This window comes from Zootoca vivipara, chromosome 3 (assembly GCF_963506605.1).
Source record: "Zootoca vivipara chromosome 3, rZooViv1.1, whole genome shotgun sequence".
NCBI classification, from domain to species: Eukaryota; Metazoa; Chordata; class Lepidosauria; order Squamata; family Lacertidae; genus Zootoca; species Zootoca vivipara.
In genome coordinates, this window is record NC_083278.1 from 112,268,026 (window position 1) to 112,294,862 (window position 26,837).

At 44.5% G+C, this 26,837-nt stretch overlaps 1 protein-coding gene across 2 annotated transcripts in view; it reads right to left on the minus strand.

Moving 5' to 3' along the window:
- USP34 (ubiquitin specific peptidase 34) overlaps positions 1-26,837 on the minus strand; it is a 104,352-nt gene that overhangs the window by 6,722 nt on the left and 70,793 nt on the right. For both annotated transcript variants that reach the window (XM_035110901.2, XM_035110900.2), the window contains 31 exons: positions 24,352-24,498; positions 24,191-24,247; positions 23,976-24,053; positions 22,859-22,953; positions 21,844-22,016; positions 21,067-21,220; positions 20,325-20,403; positions 19,456-19,509; positions 19,261-19,356; positions 17,593-17,657; positions 17,418-17,493; positions 17,285-17,332; positions 16,194-16,259; positions 15,333-15,413; positions 14,358-14,443; positions 13,726-13,894; positions 13,387-13,461; positions 11,623-11,774; positions 11,097-11,145; positions 10,897-11,001; positions 10,750-10,794; positions 9,230-9,334; positions 8,282-8,429; positions 7,354-7,988; positions 6,467-6,624; positions 5,640-5,718; positions 5,359-5,485; positions 5,119-5,226; positions 2,048-2,152; positions 993-1,117; positions 400-523 (listed from right to left, as the gene is read on the minus strand). In XM_035110901.2, the coding sequence (XP_034966792.2) occupies positions 400-523; positions 993-1,117; positions 2,048-2,152; positions 5,119-5,226; positions 5,359-5,485; positions 5,640-5,718; positions 6,467-6,624; positions 7,354-7,988; positions 8,282-8,429; positions 9,230-9,334; positions 10,750-10,794; positions 10,897-11,001; positions 11,097-11,145; positions 11,623-11,774; positions 13,387-13,461; positions 13,726-13,894; positions 14,358-14,443; positions 15,333-15,413; positions 16,194-16,259; positions 17,285-17,332; positions 17,418-17,493; positions 17,593-17,657; positions 19,261-19,356; positions 19,456-19,509; positions 20,325-20,403; positions 21,067-21,220; positions 21,844-22,016; positions 22,859-22,953; positions 23,976-24,053; positions 24,191-24,247; positions 24,352-24,498 (3,664 nt within the window). The remainder of the gene's footprint in view (positions 1-399; positions 524-992; positions 1,118-2,047; positions 2,153-5,118; positions 5,227-5,358; positions 5,486-5,639; positions 5,719-6,466; positions 6,625-7,353; positions 7,989-8,281; positions 8,430-9,229; positions 9,335-10,749; positions 10,795-10,896; positions 11,002-11,096; positions 11,146-11,622; positions 11,775-13,386; positions 13,462-13,725; positions 13,895-14,357; positions 14,444-15,332; positions 15,414-16,193; positions 16,260-17,284; positions 17,333-17,417; positions 17,494-17,592; positions 17,658-19,260; positions 19,357-19,455; positions 19,510-20,324; positions 20,404-21,066; positions 21,221-21,843; positions 22,017-22,858; positions 22,954-23,975; positions 24,054-24,190; positions 24,248-24,351; positions 24,499-26,837) is intronic.

Sequence of the window (26,837 nt, forward strand, 5' to 3'; positions counted from 1 at the left end):
CTACTTTTAAAATATTCAATCTCCATCATTCAAAAGGTAGTTTGTTGCTAATTCACGGAGGCATGAAGACCAAATCGTCCTCTCACAAGTCCGAGAACACGCACAGGGTAAGATACGGGACGGCGGGGTCGGGTGGGGTGGATCAGAAACCCGGATCTTTTAAGAACTCGGCAGCGCTGACCCGCCGGAAAGCAATATTTGGCAAGTGTTTCTTACAGTCATAATTATAATATAGGGCGGCACAGAGTTAATTTTTTAAACTTTTTTAATGGTGGTGTGCCTCGTGATTTTTTTCACGGAACAAGTGTGCCGTGGCCCAAAAAAGGTTGAGAAACACTGGTTTAAGCAACAGCTGCCACCAAAGGCCCCCCTCAGGTGCAGAGATTCTTCTGTACTTACTCATCTTTACTAAGGTCTCTGTGAACTTCTCACAATTGATGGCAACTCGGCACAGCAGATGGATGAACTGATGATACGAGAAAAAGTAATCTAGCAGCATGCGGTCATAAACTTCATCTTTGCCCTGAAGATGTAAGGAAAGCGGGTTTATTGCCGCGTGGTTTCAAAAGAGGCCCCGACGCGGAGTGGAAGTGGAAAAGCAACTAACTGGCGAGTGTCTCTGTGCACGAATCTGCACTTAACCCTTCCCCTGACCATGACTTCTCCAATCCTCCTAAGCCACCCTCAACCATGGCACAAAGTTTAAACGCATTTGGAACCCTGTGTATGTGAAAGAAAGATTTGGAGCACGGAAGTGATGGGTAAGGAAAGATTAAGTACTGTATTCTCCATCCTGCTTCCCAGAGCAGTTTCTTATTAACACACCACCACAGCAAACTAGTTGCTAGCATTTTGTTACATGCACAGCATTTAACAGCAGTCTTCAGCACCAGTGGTGAGCGAAGTCCACAACTTCCAAGGCACAGCAGCCTTGGAGCCTCGCTCAACCCCACCAGGAATCCCGAAGAGAAGCCCTTCCCCAACAGATGTACCTTGCTGGCTTCAACCATAGTAGGCAAGAGGCACATATTAAGCTCAGGGCGAGGTGGGCGGATGTTACTTTTGCCTCCTATCAATTTCAAATTTTCACGGCATGGGAAGTAAGGACCAAGAGACACTGAAACAGAAATTAGAGAACAAAAAACAGGCACTTAATCTATGCAGCTTGACACTTAAAAGTAACTAGTAATATTCTTAAAAACAATAAAAATAAAAACGTGTGTGTGCGCAACCCAACTGCATCGGCAACTGGAATCATTCCCATCAACATGTAGTCATGTTACCAATACCATTTATTGGCAGGTTTATAATTTACCCAATTGTTATCCAGGCTCCTTGGAATGGGAATCTGTTTGATGACAAGTGGTGGTCATGGGCAAGCAATCGGGCTTAGATATCGACCCACCATCTCACCCTCATTTGTTCCCAGGTGATTTCTGCTCTGTATTACTACCCCTCCTTTATGTTCTGATGCTGTGGTGAACATTTATTTTCATTCAAAAGGTTTTAACCTGCCTTTTCAGGGCAAATTGCCCTCACAAGGTTGCTTTCGAGACTCGTAAGACACAATCCAATTACAAAACAGACACACACACCAACCAGATAAAGGGTTGTGTTTTTTTTTAACTACAGCACAGTTCAGCCAGGTGTCTTCAGGTGTTTTTTTTAAAGACCTGCACTGATGAGGCTGCACATATCTCCACAGGAATGAAGTTCCAAAGGCATAGGGCTACCACTGAGAAAGCCCTAGGCCTAGTACCTGCCCATCTAATAGGAATTATGCACAAAGCTGCTCTGCTTTCTTTTTTTAATCATACTATTCCTTATGTCCTCTCCCCCTGTTGATAAAGTCAGCCCAATAAAAGTATGCCTGAAATTACTTAAATAAGCCATATCCCTTGAGGTCAAAAGGGAGAACCCCTCACCTTCCTCACCCTCCTAGGCTGCCTTATGTCTTGGGGAAAATCTGAAATCTCAGAACAATTGAATCCTGCAACAAAATCCTGGGCTAGACACACAAACAGCCTTTTCAACCAGAAACACGTACTTGGGATGTTGCTGTGGTGGTATGTGCAATGGTTGTGCTGCAGAAATGGAACCAGAGTGTGCAGGAAATCGTGAGGGCTTAAGAGCACCAGCTCCTTGAGGACATCTGCAAAGCAAACATTGGTTTTGCATTTTTCTCAGATATAGGTCTGGGCTCAACTGCTCACTTGACAAAACTGAAATACACTGCATAAATCTTCTATTTTAGCAAAAGGTTCAAAGAGGGTTTAAGATTACAGTTGGGACACCAAAGCAGGATTGGATGCTTTCACTTACCGTGTTTCCCCTTTTTTAATACGTAGTCAGAAAGTAAGCCATGGCAGGGTTTTTAACCATTTGAGAGCTATAAGACATACCCCGAAAATAAGCCATACTTCCGCACCAGCTAGCAGGACCCAGCATGCCGGCCGCGACAGGAGGAGGAAGCCTGCCGGGTCGGGTCAGTGCCCGGAAGCGGCGGTGGCTGCTTTAGTGCCAATAAAGCGTGCAGCAGTGCCGCACGGAGCACCAGCCAGCAGGACCCAGCTCCTGCAATGCCGGCCGCGGCAGGAGGAGGAAGCCTGCGGGGTCGGGTGGGTGCCCAGAAGCGGTGGCGGCTGCAGCGCTGACAAAGCGTGAAGCAGCGCCGCACGAAGCACCAAGGGCACGAGCGGCAGGAGGAAAGAGAGAGAGGCTCGTTACTTGCGGCACTTTAAGAGAAGCAGCCAGAACCGATCTCCACATTCCGAGCCTCCCTTTTGCGCGTGCGGGCATGTTAAAGCCCCGATCACTTCACTCCCCACTTCTTCCTCGCCATCCCTCCCTTTCACGCGTTGCCTTGACCCCGCAGCCCCCCTCCCTGGCCATCTTCCCCTAAGTGCAGCGCTGCTTCGTGAGCGCTGCAGCCGCACGCTCTCTGTGTGTGCGCGCGTCTCTTTCTTTCTCTCCCTGTGCGTCCGTCTCTCTCTCTGTGTGCGTGTGCGCGCGTCTCTTTCTCTCTCTCCCCCGTGCGTCTCTCTCTCTGTGTGCGCGCGTCTCTTTCTTTCTCTTCCTGTGCGTCCGTCTGTGTGTGTGTGCGCGCGCGCGTCTCTCTCTCTCCCCCCCGTGCGTCTCTCTGTGTGTGTGTGTGTGTGTGTGTGCGCGCGCGTCTCTTTCTCTCTCTCCCCCGTGCGTCTCTGTGTGTGTGTGTGTGTGCGCGCGTCTCTTTCTCTCTCTCCCCCGTGCGTCTCTGTGTGTGTGTGTGTGTGCGCGCGTCTCTTTCTCTCTCTCCCCCGTGCGTCTCTGTGTGTGTGTGTGTGTGCGCGCGTCTCTTTCTCTCTCTCCCCCGTGCGTCTCTGTGTGTGTGTGTGTGTGTGTGTGCGCGCGCGTCTCTTTCTCTCTCTCCCCCGTGCGTCTCTGTGTGTGTGTGTGTGCGCGCGCGTCTCTTTCTCTCTCTCCCCCGTGCGTCTCTGTGTGTGTGTGTGTGCGCGCGCGCGTCTCTTTCTCTCTCTCCCCCGTGCGTCTCTGTGTGTGTGTGTGTGCGCGCGCGCGTCTCTTTCTTTCTCTCCCCCGTGCGTCTCTCTCTGTGTGTGTGTGTGTGTGCGCGCGTCTCTTTCTCTCTCTCCCCGTGCGTCTCTGTGTGTGTGTGTGTGCGCGCGCGTCTCTTTCTCTCTCTCCCCCGTGCGTCTCTGTGTGTGTGTGTGTGTGTGTGTGCGCGCGCGTCTCTTTCTTTCTCTCCCCCGTGCGTCTCTGTGTGTGTGTGTGTGTGTGTGTGCGCGCGTCTCTTTCTCTCCCTGTGCGTGTCTCTCTCTCAGTGTGTATGTGTGTGTGTGTGTGTGTGTGTGTGTGTGCGCGCGCGCGTCTCCCCCCCCCAGAGAAAAGGTTCCGCTTCGGCTCGTCATTCAGCCGCGCGCGCGCGCCAGGGGCATGGGCCCAAGCCTCGTCCCCCTCGCGCTTCCCTCACAAGCATCTCAGAGCGGGACGGGTCACGGCCTCCCTCCTCATTCCTCGGCCGGCGTGAGAGAGCCCGGGGAGCAGAAGGATCCCAGGTTTAACCCCCAGGTACCCCCAAGTTTGAAATTCTGGAGAGCTGCTGCCAGCCTGGTTGACAGTAAAACCTGGATAGCACAGTAGGCTAGAGTGTGGTGTTTATAATGTGCGCGGAAGAGAGCACCGAGTGTCCTGAGCCAGTGGGACCCAGTTGTACCAGCACTTAAAAAAAAAAGACACCCCCTGAAAATAAGCCACCGTGTGTTTTTTTGAGGAAAAAAAGTTATAAGACGGTGTCTTAAAAAAGGGGAAACACGGTACAAGCTTTCTTTCCTGAAAGAAAGCTGCTTGTGAAGCAGAAGCCGTATCCCACAGGATCAATGGCACTGCTCAACAGCTGTTGAAAGAAGGCATTGCTCCTGCAGGACAGAACATCAGGCAGAAAGGAGAACCACAGTGTTGGGCCTAACTCCTCCTGACGAGATGCAGCTGCCAGTCAGGTAGAGCTTGTCCTAGTCACATGGTTCTCCCGCCTGATGCCCCCTGACAGCCATGGATTGCTCTGGCCATCCAACCCAACTCACAGCGATCCGTGGCTGTCTGTACCCAACTCACCCAATGCCCATGTCCCTCTCCAGATATGTCTAGTTTGGCCAAATCTGATGCACAGTTCCAGTAGCTAACACAGCTAATCTGTGTGATGCTCTTCGGATGGTAGAAATTACAGGCATTGGTGTTTGGGGAAAACCTAGGGGCTTTATCTGAGATAGATCCCTCTTCTCCCCACATCCACCATTCATTTCAGGCTGAATGCATGTGTCACTGAAGAGACTAAGGGAGAAGGGAAGTATGAACTGGGCTTTAAAACGGGGGCATGAGGGCAGCATGTGTGAAACCCGCACCCGGAGATGGATGGGGACCCTGTTGGCAGCCTTTGATGTTTTTCTACAAGAGTGTCTCGACCATCAAGCTCCTTCTACTCTGAAATGCCCCCCTCCATTTTTGTATGTTCTATGCCTGCATGTGGGCACCCAGATTTAGAAAAAAGACAGATTAATAGAAAGCTTTCTTAAATGTTAACTGTTCATTAAGCCTTTGGGCGGCGCTAACCCAAATATACCTTACCTATACAAGTGTTTCTAAGTTCCGGGGGGCTGTATGAATTTAGCAAAGTTAAAAGTTTGTGGGCAAATTCTATTCTCTCCTGCCACTGGATCAGTGCTTGTTTCACATCTGCAAATACAAGAACACAGTTTGGTTATTCAACCACTATAAATCGTTGAATTATACTGACAATTATACATTCCCCCCCCCTTTAATTTTTAAAAGAGAAATGTAAATATACGTGATAAATAACGCCCAAACCTTTTCTTTGCAGATATGGCCGGGTGGACTTGAGAACAGAAAGGAATATGGACAGAAGTTCAACCAGGTCTCCAGTTACATGGCAAGCTGTGGCTTCGTGGTACATCATGTGCAATGTGTTGAAGGACTGCAAATATATATATAAAAGTAGTGTTAGCATGTTATTAACATTTCAAAAAGCATTTATATGAATATAGTGTCCTCATAATTTACTCTGTTATGTTTCCTCAGCACAAGTTTTTTTTAAAAACCCCCACAAACAATAGGAATGATATTCTTACCTCTGTCATCAGGATTAAGCCTCTGTTGAACACAACAAGAAGCCGGTCCTCATCTGTTTCTAGTAATATTCGGAAGGCACTAGGGGGAGAAAACAGTAAGGGAGAGAAACATGAGCTTAAGCATGCTACCATATTGTTTTAAATAATTTTTTTATTAGCGATTGTGACATTTTGAAAATAGGTGCAAGGGATGAGCAGGCATATTGGGAGGGCAAAATGTGGCACTGTGTCCTGAACATAAGAAGATCCTGCTGGATCAGGCCAATGGATCACCTAGTCCAGCAGCCTGTTCTTGCAGTGGCCAAATGGATTCTTATGGGCAGCCAAAGAGCAAGACCTGGGAACAATCACACCCTCCCAGTGAACATGGTGTATCAAATATAACTATTCACTCTCGTTCCTGGTGACAGGCCTTGCATTAAAAATGATGACGTATCTTTCATTCACCCCTGGAAAATGTGCACTGTGGGGGGAGAATGAGTGCCAAACAGAAAACTATGCAACCATACACAAGGGTACACATAAGCAAATTTCAGCGCGGTATCTCCAGTGTTCAATGTGAGTGCAGGAGAGAAAGGGGGAAATACCCACTTTTGTTTGCTGCCTAGGAAAACAAAAATAAAGGGGGATGTGCATATCAGCAGGGGGGTTCCCAGTACTATAGGCACTAAACAAAATTAATATTCACAAAATAGTTGAAAACACAATGATGACTGCTTGGGTCCTTTGTACATTCTCTCCCTCTGTGTGCGTGCAGTTACCAGATTTCAAATTGTTATATGTGGTCCATGAATTTCTTTTATACCAAAATTCCAAAAGCGAGATACCTTATTAAAGTAGTCCAGCATGAACGCCCATCTAAGCAGCGAAGGTAACAGCTTATGGTAGTTTTCTTAAACTGCTTGATGTCTTCCAGCTCTTCCTCTCTCATATCTGGCCTCTGAGCTACAAACAGTTGCATGAGGTTAAACAGCTCCTCCACAGCCTAAACAAACCAGAACAAGCATCAGGCTAAAACAGTCACCTTAACAAACCATTTTCAAGTCCTGATCATTAACTCACTGGGGGGGGGGCAGGGACGCTCCTAGAATGAAGCAAATTTCAAGAATCAGGAAATTTGCACACTCAAGCATTTGCTTTGTAATGCCACATTTAAAATAAAAAGGCACTCTTGGGCTCATGTGGTTCTAATTTCTGCCCCCTGCCAATCCTATTAAATTGCCGCCCTTCATATTTATGGAATAATCCCCCCCCCAAAAAAATACAAAAACAAGTAAATATATGATAAAATTAAAAGATAAAAGCACTCTAAAACTATGGGACATATTACAGGTGCCTGGGCTCTTGTTTTCTTCACCATCTCTAAGTTGGGAATCAACAAACAGAGAACCCAGGCGCAAATCGAGCCCTCTCAATGCCACCAATTGGCCTTGCAGAGGCAGGAAAAGCAAGGAGGGATTGTTCTGTTTGAAGAGAGTTTGAAGCCTTCGAGCAACAAAAGCAGCCAAACCCACTCAGAGACATCCAACACAGAAGGGAGAAGCAACTGCATTCACTGGATGGGCTCTGGGCCCCGATACCTTCTGTTTTTTCCTCAAAATGGCACTCCCGTAAAAAACGCTGCTGGCCAATCCAGAATCCTGGCTCTTGTGTTGTAGAAAACCCCAGCACAACACCAATTTCCCCATCCTGTCTGTTGGGCAAAGGGACTTACCCCAGGGTACTGGCTAGCGTGTGGGGTGAGATTCTTAAAGGCCCACTGGATATTCTGATGAGAAGCCAGCTGCCTGGTGAATGCAGGGGACTGCTCACAGCACAGCCGCAGAATGCCGTAGTAGGCAGGTAGCATCCCACGGTTAAAGAGCACCACGTCCTGGTCGTCGTGGTCCGCTAGGATGTAATTGAAGGCAATGTTCTTGGTTACCACGGGGTTCTGTACAATAAGGCGCACATTCTCGGGGCAGTCAACGCAGACATTGTACCAGAAAGAGAGCAAGGCCTGCTTGTTGTGGTTGGTGGCGATGGCGGGCTCAGAGAGCTTCGGCTGGAAAAGGTTCCACAAGTCCATAAAGTAGGTAGAAAACATCAGTTTCTCTGTTTTGGAAATCAAGCAGTAGGTCATGAAGCTGAAGTAGGGCACCAGTTTCGTAGTCCCGTGAACGGCAGCGTCTACGTAGAGCTTAGCTCGTGAGAGCAGACCGAGGAGCACGTTATAGACCTGGTGAAGGACAACCGTGGTGTCTGGGCTAAGGGGAAGGTCCCGGGTGGGGATGTGGAGTGAGCGGGTGGATCGGAACATCTGTCGGAATGAATTGCTTGGAATGAGAGAGACCAGAAGGTAGGCAGCAGCTGCAAAGGGGGGAAAAACACAGGTGAACAGACAGACCAAACCTCTCCAGGTTGTGAAAATACTCTTTTTTAAAAAAAAGAAGTAAGAGCTTGAGTTTCATAAAACCACACATAATACAGATAGAAGAAAGGGAAACACAGCTAGACCTCCCAAATATTCAAATACTGTTAACTGAAATAAACAAAACAGCAGAGCCCACATTTTCACTTACAACTGCAATTAAACGACGAAACCATTATACAAAAGTTAAAACGAGAAAAGGGTAATTTCCTCCCACTTAACAACAACTTACAGGTTCTCACTCTAGGGTAGTTGTGAGCCAAGAGAAAGCGTTCTACCCAGTTCTCCATATTCTGCAACACCCAACTGTGGGCAAGCTTATTTCGAGGCGTCTGCACTGCTAGCCAATCCAGGCACTGAGAAGGGTTGTACTCAATCACCTAGGCAGGAAAGGGGGGGGGGAATGGAAGAGTCAGCCAAACCCACAGAGACTCCCGACTGGCATTCAACATATTGTGAACATGGCCAAGACTGCAGCTATTGAACAAGGCTGCATGTGTGTGTTTTCTGCAAGAGGGGTGCAGTGTCTTGCACATTTTGCCTCAGATGCAGGTATCTGATGTAATACCTGTTCATGAAACAGAGTCAGAAGGCAAGGTAGTCCTGACAGTAGCTAGCTACTTTAAGTATTCCCCCATGCTCCGAAATCTAACTTGGGGAGACATACCCCTAACCTTGCGTCTCTAATGGGCTACTCCCTTAACACATGGAAGGGAGGCTTCCTGTACAAAACAGTAGGCAGAATTCAAACTATTCACTGGTTCAGGCGGTGGAGTCCTCCTATGGGGATTTTCTGCATGGGGAGCATTTACTCGAAAATCATGCACCATGTCAAAACTTATGGACTCAGAGAGAAGACATTCAGGAAAACTCCAAATGTGAAGACTAAAGTGGTACAGTCCTACTGGAGATCTGCACCATCTGTTTCATGCCAGCTGTACATAGTTCAGTGCCACAATGAAAAGAAAGCTAAAACAGGATTGGCTGTTTTCTTAACACCATCTAATATCTGATGGAGGAATATGCAAGAGCTACTATTTCCAGAGTTCCCAGTTAGGTGCGGGAAGGCTTAAGAGTAGTTCTTCTTGAAGGTTATTTCATCTCGATACCTTGGTGGAAAATAGATGAGCAAGGGCTGGGAGTCTTTGAATCTCTGCTTGATAAGCTCTGCATACTTTACCTCCCATATCCTCTGGAGGATGTAAGAAGCAAACGGTGGCATTCCAGGAGGGCCACCGGCAAATTCCATAAGCATGGTCAGCAACTTGAAAAAGGGATTGGCTGCCTGCAGCGTTGAAAATAAACAAAAGGCACATCAAAACACTGCCTATAAATCTCATCAGGAAATCACAGGCATGCCTTGAAAACCAACTTTTAATCCATGGCTGATTTCATCCCGTGAACAGTTTATGTGCATTTATGCAGCTGTAAGATTTATGGCCACAACATTCCTCAGCTACTACAAAGCACCCTGAAAATTGTTTATGGATGTATGCAACTACTGCAGAGGTCTCCTTAGCCAAGCCCTGATGTCATGCATCTATTCAACTTTGCTTCCTTTGGTGGAAAGAAGAATTATGCCCGCCACACTGTGCAGAGTCCATCAAATTCAGTTCATTATTTATAACTAACGTGATGCTGACGACAGTGATATATGTGTTCACAGAGGATAAGGCTATCCATGGCTAGTAGCCATGGTGGCTGTGTTCTACACTGACTGTTGAAGGCAGTTGTTGGCATCCGCCTGTCTCAAGAGACAATGGAGTGTGCCTCCAGCAGTGAAGTTAAACCACACTGTTAGCAGCACTGAAGTGACCTCCCCGGGGGTGCAAGCCTGGGCAGTGTGTATGGAGGTCCTGGGCTGCCCAGACGACAAGACTCCCTTCTCGGCCTCACTGATATGGTTGAAAGCAGAGAAATATGTCTGGTACCAGCTTGGCTGCAGTAGCAGCATACAAGACACCATCCAACACTCTTAGGGACTCCACTCTGGATGTTTGTAGGGTTTACTCCTGAGCCTTTCCCCCACAAGGCAGCAGAGGTTTAGCACCAGACTTTTCCTATGAATACCAGTTATTGGGAATCTCAACAGGGAGACTGCTGTTGTACTCACGTCCTGCTTGTAGGCATACTTATGTGCATGTGTGTGTGTGTGTGCAGAGGGAGGGCTTGTGTACTGCAGAAACAAGGGGAAAGGGAAAGATGAGGGCAGGAAGAGAAGGTGCATGTTGTTTCTATGCACTGTGAACAGAACGGCATTATCCTCCATATAGGGTCCATTTCAATGGAAGCTACCCACTGTCAGGGCTGTTCTCTCTACCCACTGTTCTCAAATTCAGCACATTTCCCCACAAAAATGAACAGCAGCTATTCATTATCTAGTAGAAAGGGACAGGGCATAATCAGAGACACCAGCCTCTAAGCCATGCAATTCCACCCCGGAGTCTATTCTTTTTACGTGGCGAAATCTTGGCCTTAAGAATATATTAGTCCAGCTTCATCTGACTGGCACCTGAGTTAGGCAGTGGTATTTCCCACCAACCCTTTTAACTTGAGAATGCCAGGTCTTTTAGGGGGCACAAATGGAGAAATTGAGAGGAACTGGCTGCTAAAGATTTATACAGGCCCACACTAATCTGTAGAAGTATAGACGCAAATGTCAGGCCAGTAAATTGGTAGCAATACCATAACCGTACGCACCTCAGGAGTCAACTTGGCTATAGATGTGAAAAGCATGGAAACAATCTGTAAGAGAGAAAGGAAAACTTCGATTATATATGCAACTCCAGTGCAACTTTCCCAGTTAAGCTCCTAGAACAAACAGAGTCAACAGCAGCTGATACTTACATGTTCTGCAAGTCTGTTATTGTACCGGCAAAGGCTGAATATAAGATTGCAGGTCTGCCTGATGTTTATCCCATCACGGATATGTTGAAACAAGAAAGGAAAACCCTGAAACAAATCCAAAGGTGTCAGTACAGCAGGCACTTTTAAATAAGGCACATTTGAAAACAGTTGTACTTTTCCAACATCCAAATATATTTTACCTTGCCTCCTGTTAAAGCCGCCATGTCATTCTGGGATAAAGTCAAGTGCCTAAAAACACAATTTAAGAAACCAAACTGATTCATTTCATCAATCTGCTGAAAAAGTAAGAGTTGCTTTCCTGTAATGTTCATTTTCTCAGAGTGATCCATGCAAGGTTGCACATACAGATAGTCAGTTCTTCTCCACTAGGTGAGCCAAAACAGATTGTAGAGAGGTAGGCCCTCCCTTTGCCTGCTTCATGCTGCTGATAAGTGCAATCTCTCCACTACTCTTGCTACAGATTTTGGGAGCCCCACCACCAGCCACTTCCAGTGATCCGCCCAGCTCATTGTACAAGAGGCACCACTCAAAAAATAAGTGAGGTGAGTGCACCCAGAGTTTTGCATCTAATTGCACTTAAAAGAAAGAGTCTAAACCAGGGCAGCCCACTAAACTGAGGGCTGCCAAAAAGGCCTCAAGGCCAGGGGTTGAACCACCCTGGTAAACCCAAGCGAGAAGCTGTGCCTGTATGTGGCTGCTCCTTACCTCTCTGAGCGGGACTGCTCAACCAGAAGAGCTATCAGAGCTATCATCTTTTCAAGTGCAGCAGGCCTGTATTTTTCTTCTGCTAAAGAAAGAATATCTTCCTCTTCTTCTTCCTCTTCTCCTTCTTCTTCTGATAATACTTCAACTTGTGGCTAAAGGACAGGCAGGGGAGGAAAACGACAGCCCACATGTAATTCTCATGGCAAGCTGGAAGAAATCACCTTGCAGGTCTGACTGAGAGATGAACCTTTTCACTTTATCATTTCCTGGGATTCTCTTGGTCCTGGACTCTTTTGTAATATGGGGTAGTGATATAAACCCACAGGGATAATGCCTCTAAGGCAGTGTTTCTCAACCTTTTTTGGGCCACGGCACACTTGTTCCGTGAAAAAAATCACGAGGCACACCACCATTAAAAAAGTTAAAAAATTTAACTCTGTGCCGCCCTATATTATAATTATGACTGTAAGAAACACTTGCCAAATATTGCTTTCCGGTGGGTCAGTGTTGAGTATTGGCGGCCGCCAGGCTCGTTTGCACTGAGCTTTGGGAAAGAGGAGGAGAAATATTGCTTTCCGGTAGGAAAGTGCTGGTAATTGGCGGCCGCCAGGCACGTGACAATGCAAATCGCCCTTCTCGTCGCCGCACGTCGCGGCACACCAGCCAGTGTCTCGCGGCACACTAGTGTGCCGCGGAACAGCGGTTGAGAAATGCTGCTCTAAGGAAGTGATGGCCAAACCTGGCCCTCCAGTTCTACAATTCCCATCATCCCTGACCACTGGTCATGTTAGCTAGGTATGATGGGAGTTGTAGTCCCCAAACAGCTGGAGGGCCAGGTTTGGCCACCACTGCTCTAAGGTAATCCATGTGAAATCCTTGGAATAATAATAAGAAATAATAATAATAATATATTATTTATACCCCACCCATCTGGCTGGGTTTCCCCAGCAACTCTGGGCAGCTTCCAACAGAAGAATAAAATAATCGATTAAAAGCCTCTCTAAACAGGGCTGCCTTCAGATGTCTTCTAAAAATCTCTAAAAATCTTTTTGACATCTGATGGGAGGGCATTCCACAGGGCGGGTGCCCTCTGCCTGGTTCCCTGCAACTTGGCTTCTCACAATGAGGGAACCGCCAGAAGGCCCTCGGCACTGGACCTCAGTGTCCGGGCAGAACAATGGGGGTGGAGACGCTCCTTCAGGTCTGTTCAGAAAACACTAACTATAAAGGCCATTTATTTTAATAATCAATCAAGTTACTCTGCATCAGGGCTTAACCACAAGAGTAGCTTAATGAGAGGGCTTCCGACAGATACGAGCTCATCAGGAGATCCATCCCATACAATGTAGGAATAGGGCCTTTGGAACTCCCTCCCATTATGCATCAGACAAGTGTTGCCTTTATTGTCCTTTCACGCAATGACAAGGATTCAACTCCAAGCCCACATGGGGTTTGGGCCAGACCTCCTGGGCTTTAACCATCTCCCCACATTATGGAGCACCATATACACCTGTATGGACCCCTGCACTGAAGGGGGAAATCAGGAGCCAAAGTTCGTCCTCATCAGTGACCTTCTCGTTTAAGGACTTTCAAGGCACTCCCAGGTACCACAAAACAGAGTTTACAAAAATGACTCTTAAAAAAGGGCTCACGTTAATAAAGCCATTTCCATCATTTTAGCGGTCACTTAATATGTGGCCAACATGAGGTGTGGAGAAACAAACATTATCACTTGGCTGGAAAAGTGAATATCTTAAGACTTACATTTTCGGGTCCTTTGGTTCCCATGTAGAAATGGACCATTGTTGATATGGCTTGCAGTGAAAGCAAGAACTGGCTCTGGAAACAGTTGAAAATTATTCGAATGTGTAAGCAATGTAGTTTATTTACTGATTCTAGTTATTTATGGCCCACCTCCCATCCCAAGGTTGGCTTTTCTCCCTCTCTGACTATATACAATAAAGGCACAGACATTTAAAAAATGTGTACAGTAACAAAAATCTGAGACAGCAGATGGCACAGCAGCATGGTCACCCACACCCACACCCACAAATAGAAACTGCAGAGTGCACAGAGAATCAGACCAACCAAAGCTGCACTCACCTCCTCTTCTCCCATTTTGGCAAATTCATAAAGAAAAGCAAAGTACTCTGTGAGATGTTTACTGTGAGGTTTAACACCATGCTCCATAATTGACAACAGAGTCTTCACAAAGCGGGTTACGCACGAGCGACTACCAATATCTTCCACAGGGCCATCCATGTCATCCGAACTGAAAATACATTTCAATTTGAATCATTCAGTGTATTGTTAAGGACTCTGCAGGCAAAAGCGTTCTCAGGCCAATCTAAAGGGATGTTCAAAGATTCCATGTTTATGTGCATACTGCATTATCCTCAGGCATTCTATGCGCTACAGCTAAGACTGAATCCTATGCACGGTTACCTGGTTTAAAAAAGCCCTATAGAACTCTGTAGGACGTACATCAGAATAAAAACATGCATAGGATAAGGCTGAAGATGACAAAAAACAGTCTACAGAGGGAAGCTGTTTAGAACTTGTTCCATTTTACTCAGCCTTGTGACCACACAGCAGTATATATAAAAAAGGAAACTGCCTGAATCAGAAAGGTATTTTTTATGCTTTCTAATGATCACTTTAAATAATAAAACAGGCGTTTTGAATAGCTGAAATAACTTTTAAGAAGAAAACGTTATCAGGTACAAATGTTTTACCAGTCTTCTATTCCTGGCTGCAGGTAAAGATGAGCATGCACAGGCCTCAGCCGCTGAATCACGTGAATACACAAGCGCTGGAACATCTGTAAAAGAATAGGCTGGAGGGTGACTTTGTTTGGGACTTCACAGATAATTTTAACAGGACTTCAAAAAACAGAATACTAGGACTACATTCTTCAAAGGATCAGCCATGACTAAACTGATATTGTGTTTCATGTACCTTCACCCATGGCATTATAGAGCTGGGACAGGGAACTGGTTTCAGCCAGGAGGCCAGATTCTGGATCCCCCAACCTTGGAGGTCTTCTTTGACGACCTTCAATTCCCACCAGTTAAAAGAGGGATAAAACTGGCTGAAACGTTTTAAGTGTAAATGTACATGTTTGCAAACACATACACCACACACACATAAAGCCACAAACCACAGTAGGAAACTATAAGTAGCACAAATTGGAAGTGTCATAAAATACTGAGCAAGCTTTTGAGTTTCAGAGTGGATGTCAAGCCAACCAACAGGAACAAATGGCTTGAATGGGTTGTATACACTGCTGTCTGTGTGAACAGGCTTCCACTTGTTGCAAAATGGCACACCTAAAAGCAACTCTTCTGCAATCCATTTTGTATATGAACTTCAATTCTCAGGTGAACATGTGCACCCAATTCTTCCTCGGTATAAAAGCATGCCCAAAGCTGCCAAACTGCTTCAGAGCTAATGACTTGGAAAACTATGAACACTTCCATTGTATAGAAGGATTAATTGTGCAGGCAGATTGAAGGCATTAAACATTTTGAGTACTTAAATGGCTAAAATTAATTCTAGCCTACTAGTGGACAGAGAAGAAAGCAGCCCAGGATTTTCTGGGTGTAACAAGGAAAGGGAAAAGAACAAAAATGGCTACACACAAGATACAGGTTAATCTCAAATAGCAACAACTATTTTATATGGCAGATTGCATGGTCCATTTTGCTCACCTGTCTCACAATCTGATTGGGACATTTTATTAGAATCTGCATGGGCCACCAGTCATCATCAGCCATACGATCCAGAAACCACTGGGAAGAAAAAACACATATTGTTCACAATTCAGCTCACACTCTATTTTAAGTGAAACAGTCTTTTCTAATGTGTTATACCTTAATAAAACTGTATGGTATTTTATTATAATTAATTAAAGAAGCATTTGTGTAAAAGCCCCAAAGTGATCTAGCAATTATTTTCTACTCAGGGAAGAAGTGGGGAAAACATATCCCCATGGCCAGAACTTGCAGGTTCCTTTTTGATTTGAACGGATTAAGTTACAGAGTTTTCTTGACATAAAGAACTTAGCCTTCCCTGCCTTCTAGCAGAATCTGATCTACAGCGATGAGCTAGATCCAAAGTCTGAAGACTGGAGAGGTTCTGTAGGCGTTACTATGCGACAAGCTCTATCTCTTGTTGCTCTCTATTTAGGAGGCACTCTGGTTTGTGATATGCAGACCAGACTGAGCAGCCTGGATATAAGGTAGATACTTTGGACCACAATCTCCACCAGCCCCACTCAGCATGTGGCAAAGGCTGCGTTGTGCCACACCAACGTATCTCCAACTTTTTGTCCTTCTCATACACTGGTGTCTCACCAAAGGCTGTTCAGAATATCGACATTCCCTTCTTACAATCTTACAATGTTTTGCCTGATCCAACATGTTTACCAAAAGTACCCTGGTAAATGCCTAATTATTGTTTAAGGTCTCCTCTAAATAAATATATCTGGGGAGAAGTACTCTCTCTGCATCTATCATATTCACCTCTTACAGCACAAACTACAATAAAAAAAATGTTCATTTCAATCTTACCTCACAAGCAGCTTGGCTGTTGTTAAATTGTTTGGTTAACAGTTCGATCCACTGAAGCATTGTAGGCTAAAGAGGGCAGAAAAAGAAATGAAGCCTAAATTTGGTACTGAGTGGCTACATAAAAATAAATGTAGCCTCCAAGTTAAAATAAACAGGTATCTCACAAGGAATGGTTGGTACCCTTTCACATCTTCCTTATTGAAAGTGTTTCCTTTAATAAAATGGTCTGTGTCACGTGCTAGCAGGGGTCAGCAAACTTTTTCAGCAGGGGGCCGGTCCACTGTCCCTCAGACCTTGTGGGGGACCGGACTATATTTTGAAAAAAAAATATGAACAAATTCCTATGCCCCACAAATAACCCAGAGATGCATTTTAAATAAAAGGACACATTCTGCTCATGTAAAAACATGCTGATTCCTGGACCGTCCTGGGGCCGGATTTAGAAGGCAATTGGGCCGCATCTGGCCTCCGGGCCTTAGTTTGGGGACCCTGTGCTACAGTCATCTTGGGCTATATAGCCTAAAATGCAGTTGTACCTTGGAATTCAAACAGCTTAGTTGCCGAACGTTTTGGCTCCCGAACGATCGAAAACTGGAAGTGATTGTTTCGGTTTTCGAACATTCTTTGGAACCCGAACATCCAACGCAACTTCTGATTGGCTGCAGGAGCTTACTGCAGCCAATCGGAAACCGCACCTTGGTTCACGAACATTTCGGAAGTTGAACGGACTTCTAGAACGGATTCATTTGACTTTCAAGGTACGTCTGTATGCATTAATTTGCATGCCTTCTGCATTAAATACACATTTAATTTGCTTATGAAACAATAGTTTGTGTATATGGATTAATCTTGTATGAAGTCTGAAGGAAAGATGACCATATCTTGGGAAAGGAAAAATACATATATAACAAACTGGTCCACGCTGCTTCAAAGGGTTTTACAAAAAGCCATACATTTGGAGCCTGAATCAATGTATCATTTGAGGCAAAATAATTTTTTATTACTAATTCTGCTTTGTTTTTATTTCCACAAACTGAAGGGAAGTAATTTTCCTTAAGCAATTTTATGCCTGTGTTAATTAAGCAACGTACCTTTTCTTTGGAATGGATAAATGTTTCGAGGACAAAAGAGGTGCTTAGCTGTAAGACAATAATTGACAGTCACACAGAGTGCACTGAACCAACAGTAAAAGATGGGCTTTAAAAATGTGATAAGGGATCCTACCTTGGCTGTCATCAGAGAAACCGCTTTTGGATCTGGTAAAGTGCTGGGGATGCTACTGCACAATTGCCACATGAACCTAGGCCAGATAAATATGTTATCAGTTACTTAAATTGAATTTTAAAATCTGGGTAAGAGTTTTATTTTTTTTAATGTTCTCAAGTCAGGCATAGCTTACCCAAAATATGTGTGCTCAAAAATATTCTTGTCTTGAAGAAACTGCATGTTATCATGCCATATCCACTGAAGAGAAAAAGCAAGTGCAAAGCCATTTACTCCTTCAGAGCCACACAATTCAGAAAGATAGAGCCAAAGTCTTCAGTAAGGAACCTTCTCTCTCACACGGCAATTGAAACTTAACACAATAGTTCAAAGTTAGCTGATACGTAAAGCAAGTGTGATATCAGTGATAGGGAAAGACAGGCAGGGAGAAAGAGAGAGAAACCAACTATGTACCCTGCCCTGGGAGTATTTGGAGCAGGCAAGATAAGAAAAAACAATGAATACATGTTGAAAATCTCTCTCCCTTCCTCCTCCCCGGGCCATGGTCTACTCCAGGCATAGGTAAACTCGGCCCTTCATGTTTTGGGACTACAACTCCCTTTATCGCTAGCTAACAGTGGTCAGGGATGATGGGAATTGTAGTCTCAAAACATATGGCATGTTTCACTACTAACCTACCAGGTCATGGTGTCTTCTTTTAAACAAACAATGCCAAATTCATAGGATGGGATCCAGTGCTGCTCCAGCAGATGTAATGGAGCTGCACGTTCCACTTCTCCATCCTGCAGCACCTCCTTAATCTGCGCTAGAGGGTGCCCCAACCCTCAAGAGCAGATTTGGGGGGTGCACAGGGTGGGGAAGGTGAGAGGAGTGGAAGGGGAAATCCTGTTTGCACAAACGCAACAGTGCAGTTGGATTCCACTCACACGCTTGGATCCCAAGACTGCCCCTCCTCCACAGACACCCCCAATCTCATATTGTTCAAGAGGGCCAAAATCTGGTTTTTTGTGGGGGGGGGGGTGTATAGGGGGTGAAAAACTTTTAACTTCCATGAAAAATTATCTTAAGCAAATTTATCTTGGGATCCAAGCCACATTTTTTAAAAATATATGAAACTGCCATATACAGAGTCAGGCTCAGCATTATTCATCATCACTGGCAGCAGCTACCCTATGTATGTATCCCAGTCTTGTCCCTAGGGCTCTTTATTGGAGATGCCACGGACTGAAAACTGAACCGCCTGCATACAAAAGAATGCATTTCCCCCTGCAGAGCTGCATGCTCTTCCCAACGCTGTATCTAAACCGAAGTACTCAACTAACCTAGCACTCATAATACTAAACATCCTTTCTAACTTTTTGGATACAGTCAAACCTCGGTTGTCGAAGTTAATCCATTCCGGAATCCCGGTCAGCTTCCGAAATGTTCAACAAGCGGAAGCCATGTCGGATGTTTGGCTTCCAAAAAACTTTTGAAAACCGTAACACACACTTCCAGGTTTCCGGCGTTCAGGAACCAAAATGTACGGTAAAGGAGGCGTTCGGGAGCAGAGGTTTGACTGTATTTCAACACCCTGGTGATCCACAGTGCAATGAGAACTCGCTGACACAGGCACAAACTCATGGTCCTTGAGTGGTATTACAGCAAAGTATTTGTACCCAACAATTTGACTGTATCCCATTTTGCAGCTCCATCAAGGGAGGAAGATCAGTTTATCAGTCACTTGGTGAGCTTAAAGCAAATGGCTGGTTGAAAGTGGCAAGATAAAATTCTGCTAATAAAGATAGTTGGAAAAAGAACCCTTAAAAGTTTACTTTGTCATTTTCAATGTAGCCATATATACCTCTAGCAACTCGGATGAAACATCAAATTTGTAGTCTCGGCCATTCTCTTCTTCTGGCTCCATCCGTTTATAAAAGAGCATGTATGCACTATGGGTCTGGGGGAAGCAAAAAAACCAACAGTGTTAATTCAAAACAGAAAGAGGGAGAAACATGATGATGAGTTTCTTTCCAAAATCGAGTGATAAAGCAAGTACCTTTTCAAAGGAGAAATCCATAAATTTATCAGTAACAGAATCATACGTCTTTGTCTGAAAGAAGGAAAAGGATTTTTTTTTAAAAAAAGATCCATCCTTTCTGTCATGGCTGTTTTGCCTGCACGACATGGTAAAAAGGCCAACCCCAATTTTACACCCATTTATTGGCACAGAAGTAATTTAATTCTCTTCATGATTGATTTTCCAGCTACAGCGCCTTTGATCACTACTCTAAGTCCTTAAGAACAAAAAAGGGGCTCTAACTTTCCAAGTTCAATTTTGTTATGAGTTGCTCAGTGAAGTGTGGAATTAAGCTAGCACCTACATTGTAATTACCAGTAAAATACATGACATATCTGATGTGACTGGCATAACTGCACCTACTCAAAAGTCATGGCAATGTGAGGATCTTACAGCTGTGAATTGGTATCTCCAAATATGTTTAGCCCCTTTGCTAAGGTAATCACTCCCATCCCGAAGCACAACAAAAGCGACTCTTACTTGAAAGTAAGGGAGATTTATTTATTCAGATACTTGAGGCTACTTCTGTATCCTTTGCTCCTTGAGGCTCAGGTGGCCTTCCATCAGCTTCAGCTGGTGGCTCATCTGTGCCCCTACCTAGACAGGGATAGCCTAACCTCTGTCATCTATGCTCTGGTAACCTCTAGGTTAGATTACTGCAACAATCTAACCTAGTCTATGCATTTCATACAGTGATTATAGGCTCTACAGAAGTTCACAATGTATTTGAAAGGTGGCACAGTACCAGTTTTCTGCTGCCTCTCTTTCTGCTTAAAAAGTGCTGATGGGGATTGCAACTATGTGGGTGCCTTTCTGACCTTGTAAGAGAAAGAGAGATTACAACTCACTGTCATTTCTCCGCCGAAACATTCAGAAGCCAGCTGAGCAGAATCAAATGGCTTTACTTCAGCATCATTGAAAAGATACCTAGAAAACACAACACGTTACACTCGTGTATCAAGCCGATTTATATAAAACATTTTACTCTGCTGGATGGAATATGGTTGTAATTCTGCAGAGTCCTTGATGTGAAATTACAAGAAATAAATATAGTACTGAGTTAGATGACACAGGCCAACCTAGCAGTTCGAAAGCACGTCAAAGTGCAAGTAGATAAATAGGTACTGCTACAGCGGGAAGGTAAACAGAGTTTCCGTGTGCTGCTCTGGTTCACCAGAAGTGGCTTTGTCATGCTGGCCACATGACCTGGAAGCTGTACGCCGGCTCCCTCGGCCAATAACGCGAGGTAAGTGCCACAACCCCAGAGTCAATCACGACTGGACCTAATGGTGAGGGGTCCCCTTTACCTTTTTTTTTTACAAAAGCCAGGACAGAATGAAGATAACTAAATCTGAAAACATGTTAGGTTGAAAATATATATTTTAAAACTATTGCAAAAAGACTACTTTTGCAAAAGGACTACTGCAAAAAGACTACTGTTCAAACATACTACCAAACCCATCATTTGATGATCAAGAATGCTCCCTCTTCCCCTTTTACCTACAGCTTTCTCCCATACTTCCTTGGGTTTCCCCCCCTAAAAAATCATCTACTGCGACATGAGTTGAAGATTGAACATTTATCACTCACCACTTGTTGTTTTTGTACGCATGAGGATTAACAATATCCCGGATAAAGCTGTAGTAGTGTCCCCCATCTGCTGTTCCAGTATGGACAGTTACACCTATTAAATCGTACTCAAAGCTCTTGGTCTCTTTGGAACTGTTGCTGTCATCCTTGAAACCTTAAAGAATATATAACAACTTTTAGAATCTCATTCTTTTAATTACTGGAGGAGACCAAGTACAAACAAGCTAGAATATATTTGGCAGCCCTGCAGAAAGACACCAACCCAATGTGTGTGTACATGCAACAATAAATGGGCATTCCTGCTTAATGAATTACAATGACCCCAAATCAAGGTGAGAGCAGCACCCCTTTGACTAGGCCTACCTTAAACTGGGTCCCATTCCTAACCTCTCTGTTAAGTCCCTCCTCTTCCACAAAGGAAAAGGGGACAGCTGATGGAAAGCCCTTTAATGAACGCATGAAAGGCTTAGTGGCTGGCCTTCCCACTCTGGATCATGGTTGCTCTGGTAAGAAAAGTAATTAAAAGCAAATCTTCTTCCTTGGGGGAGATGGAGCGGCAGGCAATCAACTGCACCATTAACCAGTCATGTCAAAACATTCAAAAAGCCCCACAAAGTTTTTTTAATGCTCATCACTTGAAGGGCCAAAGTACCATGGCATCTGCCCAACTCTAGTGGAAACCATGTTGCCAGAAATATCCAAATAGATGAAGAGGAATGATCAAACTGAAACAGTTTGCCAGGCGCAAAACTGCGGAGGTGAACTAAATTCAAATACCTTCTTTCCTGTCATTTTTCCCCATAAGAAAATCTTCAGTGTAAGGTGTCATGTCCAGACGCAGGGGGAATGAGAAGTGTGTGTTGACTTTCTCCTTCATCATAGTGACCATGTTAAAAGTGTATCTCATTGTATTGAAGCTTAAAATGCGAGGCAACTTCTTAAAACAAGCCCTAAAGACAAAAGAAGCAAATAATTCCTTGCGGTGTGTGCCTTCTTTCGAGGACCACTGTTATTTTTGAAAGTATTGCTCATGTACAGTGGTGCCTCGCCAGACGAATTTAATTCGTTCCACGGGTCTTTTCTTATAATGAAAAATTCGTCTAGCGAATCCCATAGGAATGCATTGAATTTTTTTTTTGCCCATAGGAACACATTAATTGAATTTCAATGCATTCCTATGGGAAACCGCGATTCGCTAGACGAATTTTTCGTAAAATGAATTCGTCTAGCGAGGCAACCTCCGCTAGAAAAAAACCTTTCGTTAAGCGAAAATTTTGTTAAGCAGGGCATTCGTTAAGCGAGGCACCACTGTATAGCACAAGCAGTTCTGTTACTGGTATGCATGACCCAGCTGTCACGGAACCCTAAGCAAAGTTGTGGCTTAGGATGAGCATGCAAGGTCCCAGAATAAAGATCATGGCTCACAGTTGTCTCGTTCTAGACAAACCATGAGCTGAAATCGAGATTTGTTCTCAGTTTGTCTAGGGGAGAAGAGCCTTGGTTTGGAGGGAATAAGGGAATAAGGACTGGATGGCCCTTGTGGTCTCTTCCAACTCTATGATTCCAAGGCAAACCATGGCTCAGCCCTGGTAGTGCAACAGCAGCTGAACCAGGGAGGAGTATAGCAGCTGTGATATTTGCTCCAGGAATCCACACATTTGCACTAAGCCATGGATTGGCTTAGTGTTGTGAGTGAACTGGGTTTATGCCTGTTTAGACTGGTAACTTCTACCAAAATTAAACATCAACAAGATTAAAAAAAATATCCCCAAGTGTTTTCCCTCAATGATACCTTTTTTCAGCCCGTACTTTCTTTCCGCAGTGAGAGCATGTATACATGTTGTCCCCTTCCAGGGTATCTTTAATGGTAACTTCATCAAGGGATTCCTGTACATAAAACAGGAAGGAAAAAGCTTTATTTATTTATGTATTCATTTGTGCAAGCTAAAGAAATGAAAAAAAATGAGCATGAGAAATGATATGCTGTATCTTCAGAAGAGAACACAATGTAGAGTCAGCACTGTGAACTCCTGCCCTAACACAAATACTTGTTTTTAATACATGCAGCTGTGTTCCCCAATCTAAGATTGGACTTGTATCTCATGCAAGGCATCGTAAAAAAATAAAACAAAAAAACACAAGTCCACATTCAAGCTGTGAACAAAGGTGCTGGTATAGAAAGGATAATAATACATTATTCTTTCTAACACCATCACCAACTGCAAAACCTACAGCAGCTAGGTGCAGAATATTACCTTTCTGGAGATAGTTGCGACACTATTTTAACAGTTATGGCACTAGGTTATATCCAGTGGTGCTTCCTCTGCTGATTGCCGACATTTGTCAGCAGAATGTGGAGGGAGGGAATTTTCAGCTGTTCCTCCTTCCCCTGCAAGCCTCTGGACATTGAGGGGAGCCCACAGCAGAGGGTGGGGCATCACCACACACAATGGGGCATCACTGCGTTCCATTGGCAGGTGCCTTCCATCAGTGGAAGAGAGAACGCCCACTAGTTCTTAGTCAGCATGAATTGTTAAAATTAGGTGCCGGGTTCAACAAATGAGTCCCCTCAGTGGAAGTCCTTCCACTTATGCAACCCTCCCTCCATGTGATCCCCAAAATCAGCTCAGGGGACAAGGTGGTGGAGATCCCTCGCAACATCACACGAGAGGAGGAGAGGGTGGGTTGTTCTGTCTGAGGTGCCAAAGAACTTGGCCTGAAAGAATGACTTAGTGCAATGCTGAATTTAGCCATATATTATTATAAGGAGGGGAGATTAATCAGTGGTTGAGTTGCTGACAGTCAAAGCAGGCAATACTGGGCTAGACAGATCATTGATTCTGCATTCAGTTGCTTCATATGTTTGCTTAACAGAGGCCTACAATCACTGCAGGTTCAGAACCACTTACATAAATATTCTTCATGTCTGCGACCTGGCATCTCACCGTGTAGAACTCTTCAGCAGTCTGGCTGACATGTTCACAGTCCTAAGAGACAGTGGTTTGTTTTTTTTTTAAAAAAAGAATTAACAGGAATCAGTAAATTTATTCCTACTTGAAAAGCAACAGTCTAGGTTTGGGGAGTGGGGAGGGAAATTGGCAGGCAAAGTTAAGTAGCCACTCACCAAGGAAACAACATTGTTTGTGATAACACCTCCAAACAAGCTTTTCACCGTATTCTTCTGTGAATGAATGAAGTCAAAAATAATTTACTTCTGTCAGGACAATAAAATAAAATGAAATCTGAAGCCTGGTTTAAAAATATTAATAATTATTGACAGCTTACCAATTCTGGAGACATTTCTTCAATTTTTGTTATTAGATCTGTGAAGAATTCAGTCATGTCTTTTTGTTCACCGGTATTAAGTGGCTGTTTATCCATGGTGTAGGTTTTGCAGAATGGCCTTGGATTGTATGCTTTGCATTCACTTTCCTATGTTAAAAACAGACAGTCAGAAGCAAGCAAAAGAAGCAATTAAATCTTTAATTTTAAAAAGTAACAACACACACAATAATTCTTGCAGATACATCTTTGGATGCTTCTGTGCTAGCAGAAGCAAGATAATCACATGCAGCTCTGAGCTTCAATAGAAGTGAAGGAGTAATTATGATTTCTGCAGCTCTGAGATTGCACAGAAGGTTATTGAACTATTGTTGTTGTTGTTTAGTCGTGTCCGACTCTTTGTGATCCCATGGACCATAGCATTCCAGGCACTCCTGTCTTGCACTGCCTCTTGCAGTTTGGTCAGACTCATGTTGGTAGCTTCGAGGACACTGACCAACCATCTCATCCTCTGTCGTCCCCTTCTCCTAGTGCCCTCCATCTTTCCCAACATCAGGGTCTTTTCCAGGGAGTCTTCTCTTCTCATGAAGTGGCCAAAGTATTGGAGCCTCAGCTTCACGATCTGTCCTTCCAGTGAGCACTCAGGGCTGATTTCCTTCAGAATGGATAGGTTTGCTCTTCTTGCAGTCCATGGGACTCTCAAGAGTCTCCTCCAGCACCATAATTCAAAAGCATCAATTCTTCGGCGATCAGCCTTCTTTATGGTCCAGCTCTCACTTCCATACATCACTACTGGGGAAACCATAGCTTTAACTATACAGACCTTTGTAGGCAAGGTGATGTCTCTGGCTTTTTAAGATGCTGTCTAAAAAAGCAGAGACATTACCTTGCCTACAAAATTGAACTATTATAGGGCCGAAATTTGGAACATGTTCAAACAAACCTTCTGAAAGCTAAGCTGCCGCCTTATACTGAGTGAGACCATTAGCCCAGTGTTGTTTATACTGATTGGGAGCAGTCCTTCAGGGTTCCAGATAGAGAACATTCCCAGGCCTACCTAGAAATGCTAGGGGATTGAATCTGATATCATCTGCCTGCAAAACAGATGCTCTGCCACTGAGCTACGGCCCTTCAACTTGCCAAAACAAACCCCTTAGAGTTTTATAAGAGTCAACACCTTCCATTCCAGCAGCCTGTATTAAGAAAAGAGGCTGGGATTAGGGTTTGTTGTTGTTGTTTAGTCGTTTAGTCGTGTCCGACTCTTCGTGACCCCATGGACCATAGCACGCCAGGCACTCCTGTCTTGCACTGCCTCCCGCAGTTTGGTCAAACTCATGTTCGTAGCTTCGAGAACACTGTCCAACCATCTTGTCCTCTGTCGTCCCCTTAGGGTTACAATGCTGCATTTGTAATATCAAGATATTGTCTTGATATTATTTCAGACTATAATGTGGAGGACATTTCTTCTGGGAGCTAAGAAATGTTTTCTATAACAGCTGAAATCCCATGATCAGAACACTGGGCAGACTCAAACACCTTATAAATAAATTGTGAGATGCAACAACATATTGAGTCAAATCAGAACTCATCATTGACTTCTCAATGAATCCCATCGTTTAGGGGCAAGCACATGAATGGGTAGTTTTGGGCAATGGGATTGGAATGCCAACCTCAGAATATTTGAAGAAACATTATCATAACATTCCAGAAGTGCAGTGCCACTTATGGTGACCTAACTGCCGTAAATTTGGGTCAATATTTATTATATTTTCTTCATATACTAAAGCCTAAAGGCTGCCAAGCTTTTTGAGGCAAGGGGCACATTTGGAATTTTGAGAAAGCACAGTGACCAGTCACAAAATGCCTGCCATGAGGGTGTCACATAACACAAAATTGGGGCTGTGCTATAACATGAAATGCATAGCCAGAATCTTACATGCTTCAAGTGTGAGAGGAGGCGGCTTCCTGAATAGGGGCTTTCTGAACCTGAGAGGGTGTGCCAGTCCTCAACTTTGCCTGTCTGCAGGCGGAATACAGTGAAACCTTGTACCGTCCTCCTTAAAAACGCTTTAGGTAACGAGCTCCGCTAACCCAGAAGTAGATGCTCCTGGTTGTGAACTTTGCCCCGGGATGCGAGCGGAAGTCGCGCGCCAGCAGTGAGGCGGCAACGGGAGGCCCCATTAGCGAAAGTGTGCCTCATGTTAAGAACAGTTTCTGGTTAAGAATGGACCTCCAGAACGAACTAAGTTCGTAACCGGAGGTACCACTGTAGATGGTCAGAACTGATGGGGCAAGTTTCAGGTGGCTCAGAATGCTTGTTAAGAAAACTCAGAAAAGTGCTCTTTTGAAAAAGTGGGATGTTTGGATTTGGCATTAAGACTGAGGCAAGATGAGCCTCTCCAATAATTTATGTGAGGGCGTTTAGATTTATCCTTGTAGGAAGGGATTCTTTAATTTATTTTTTATTTTTTTGGCAGCACATCTTGATA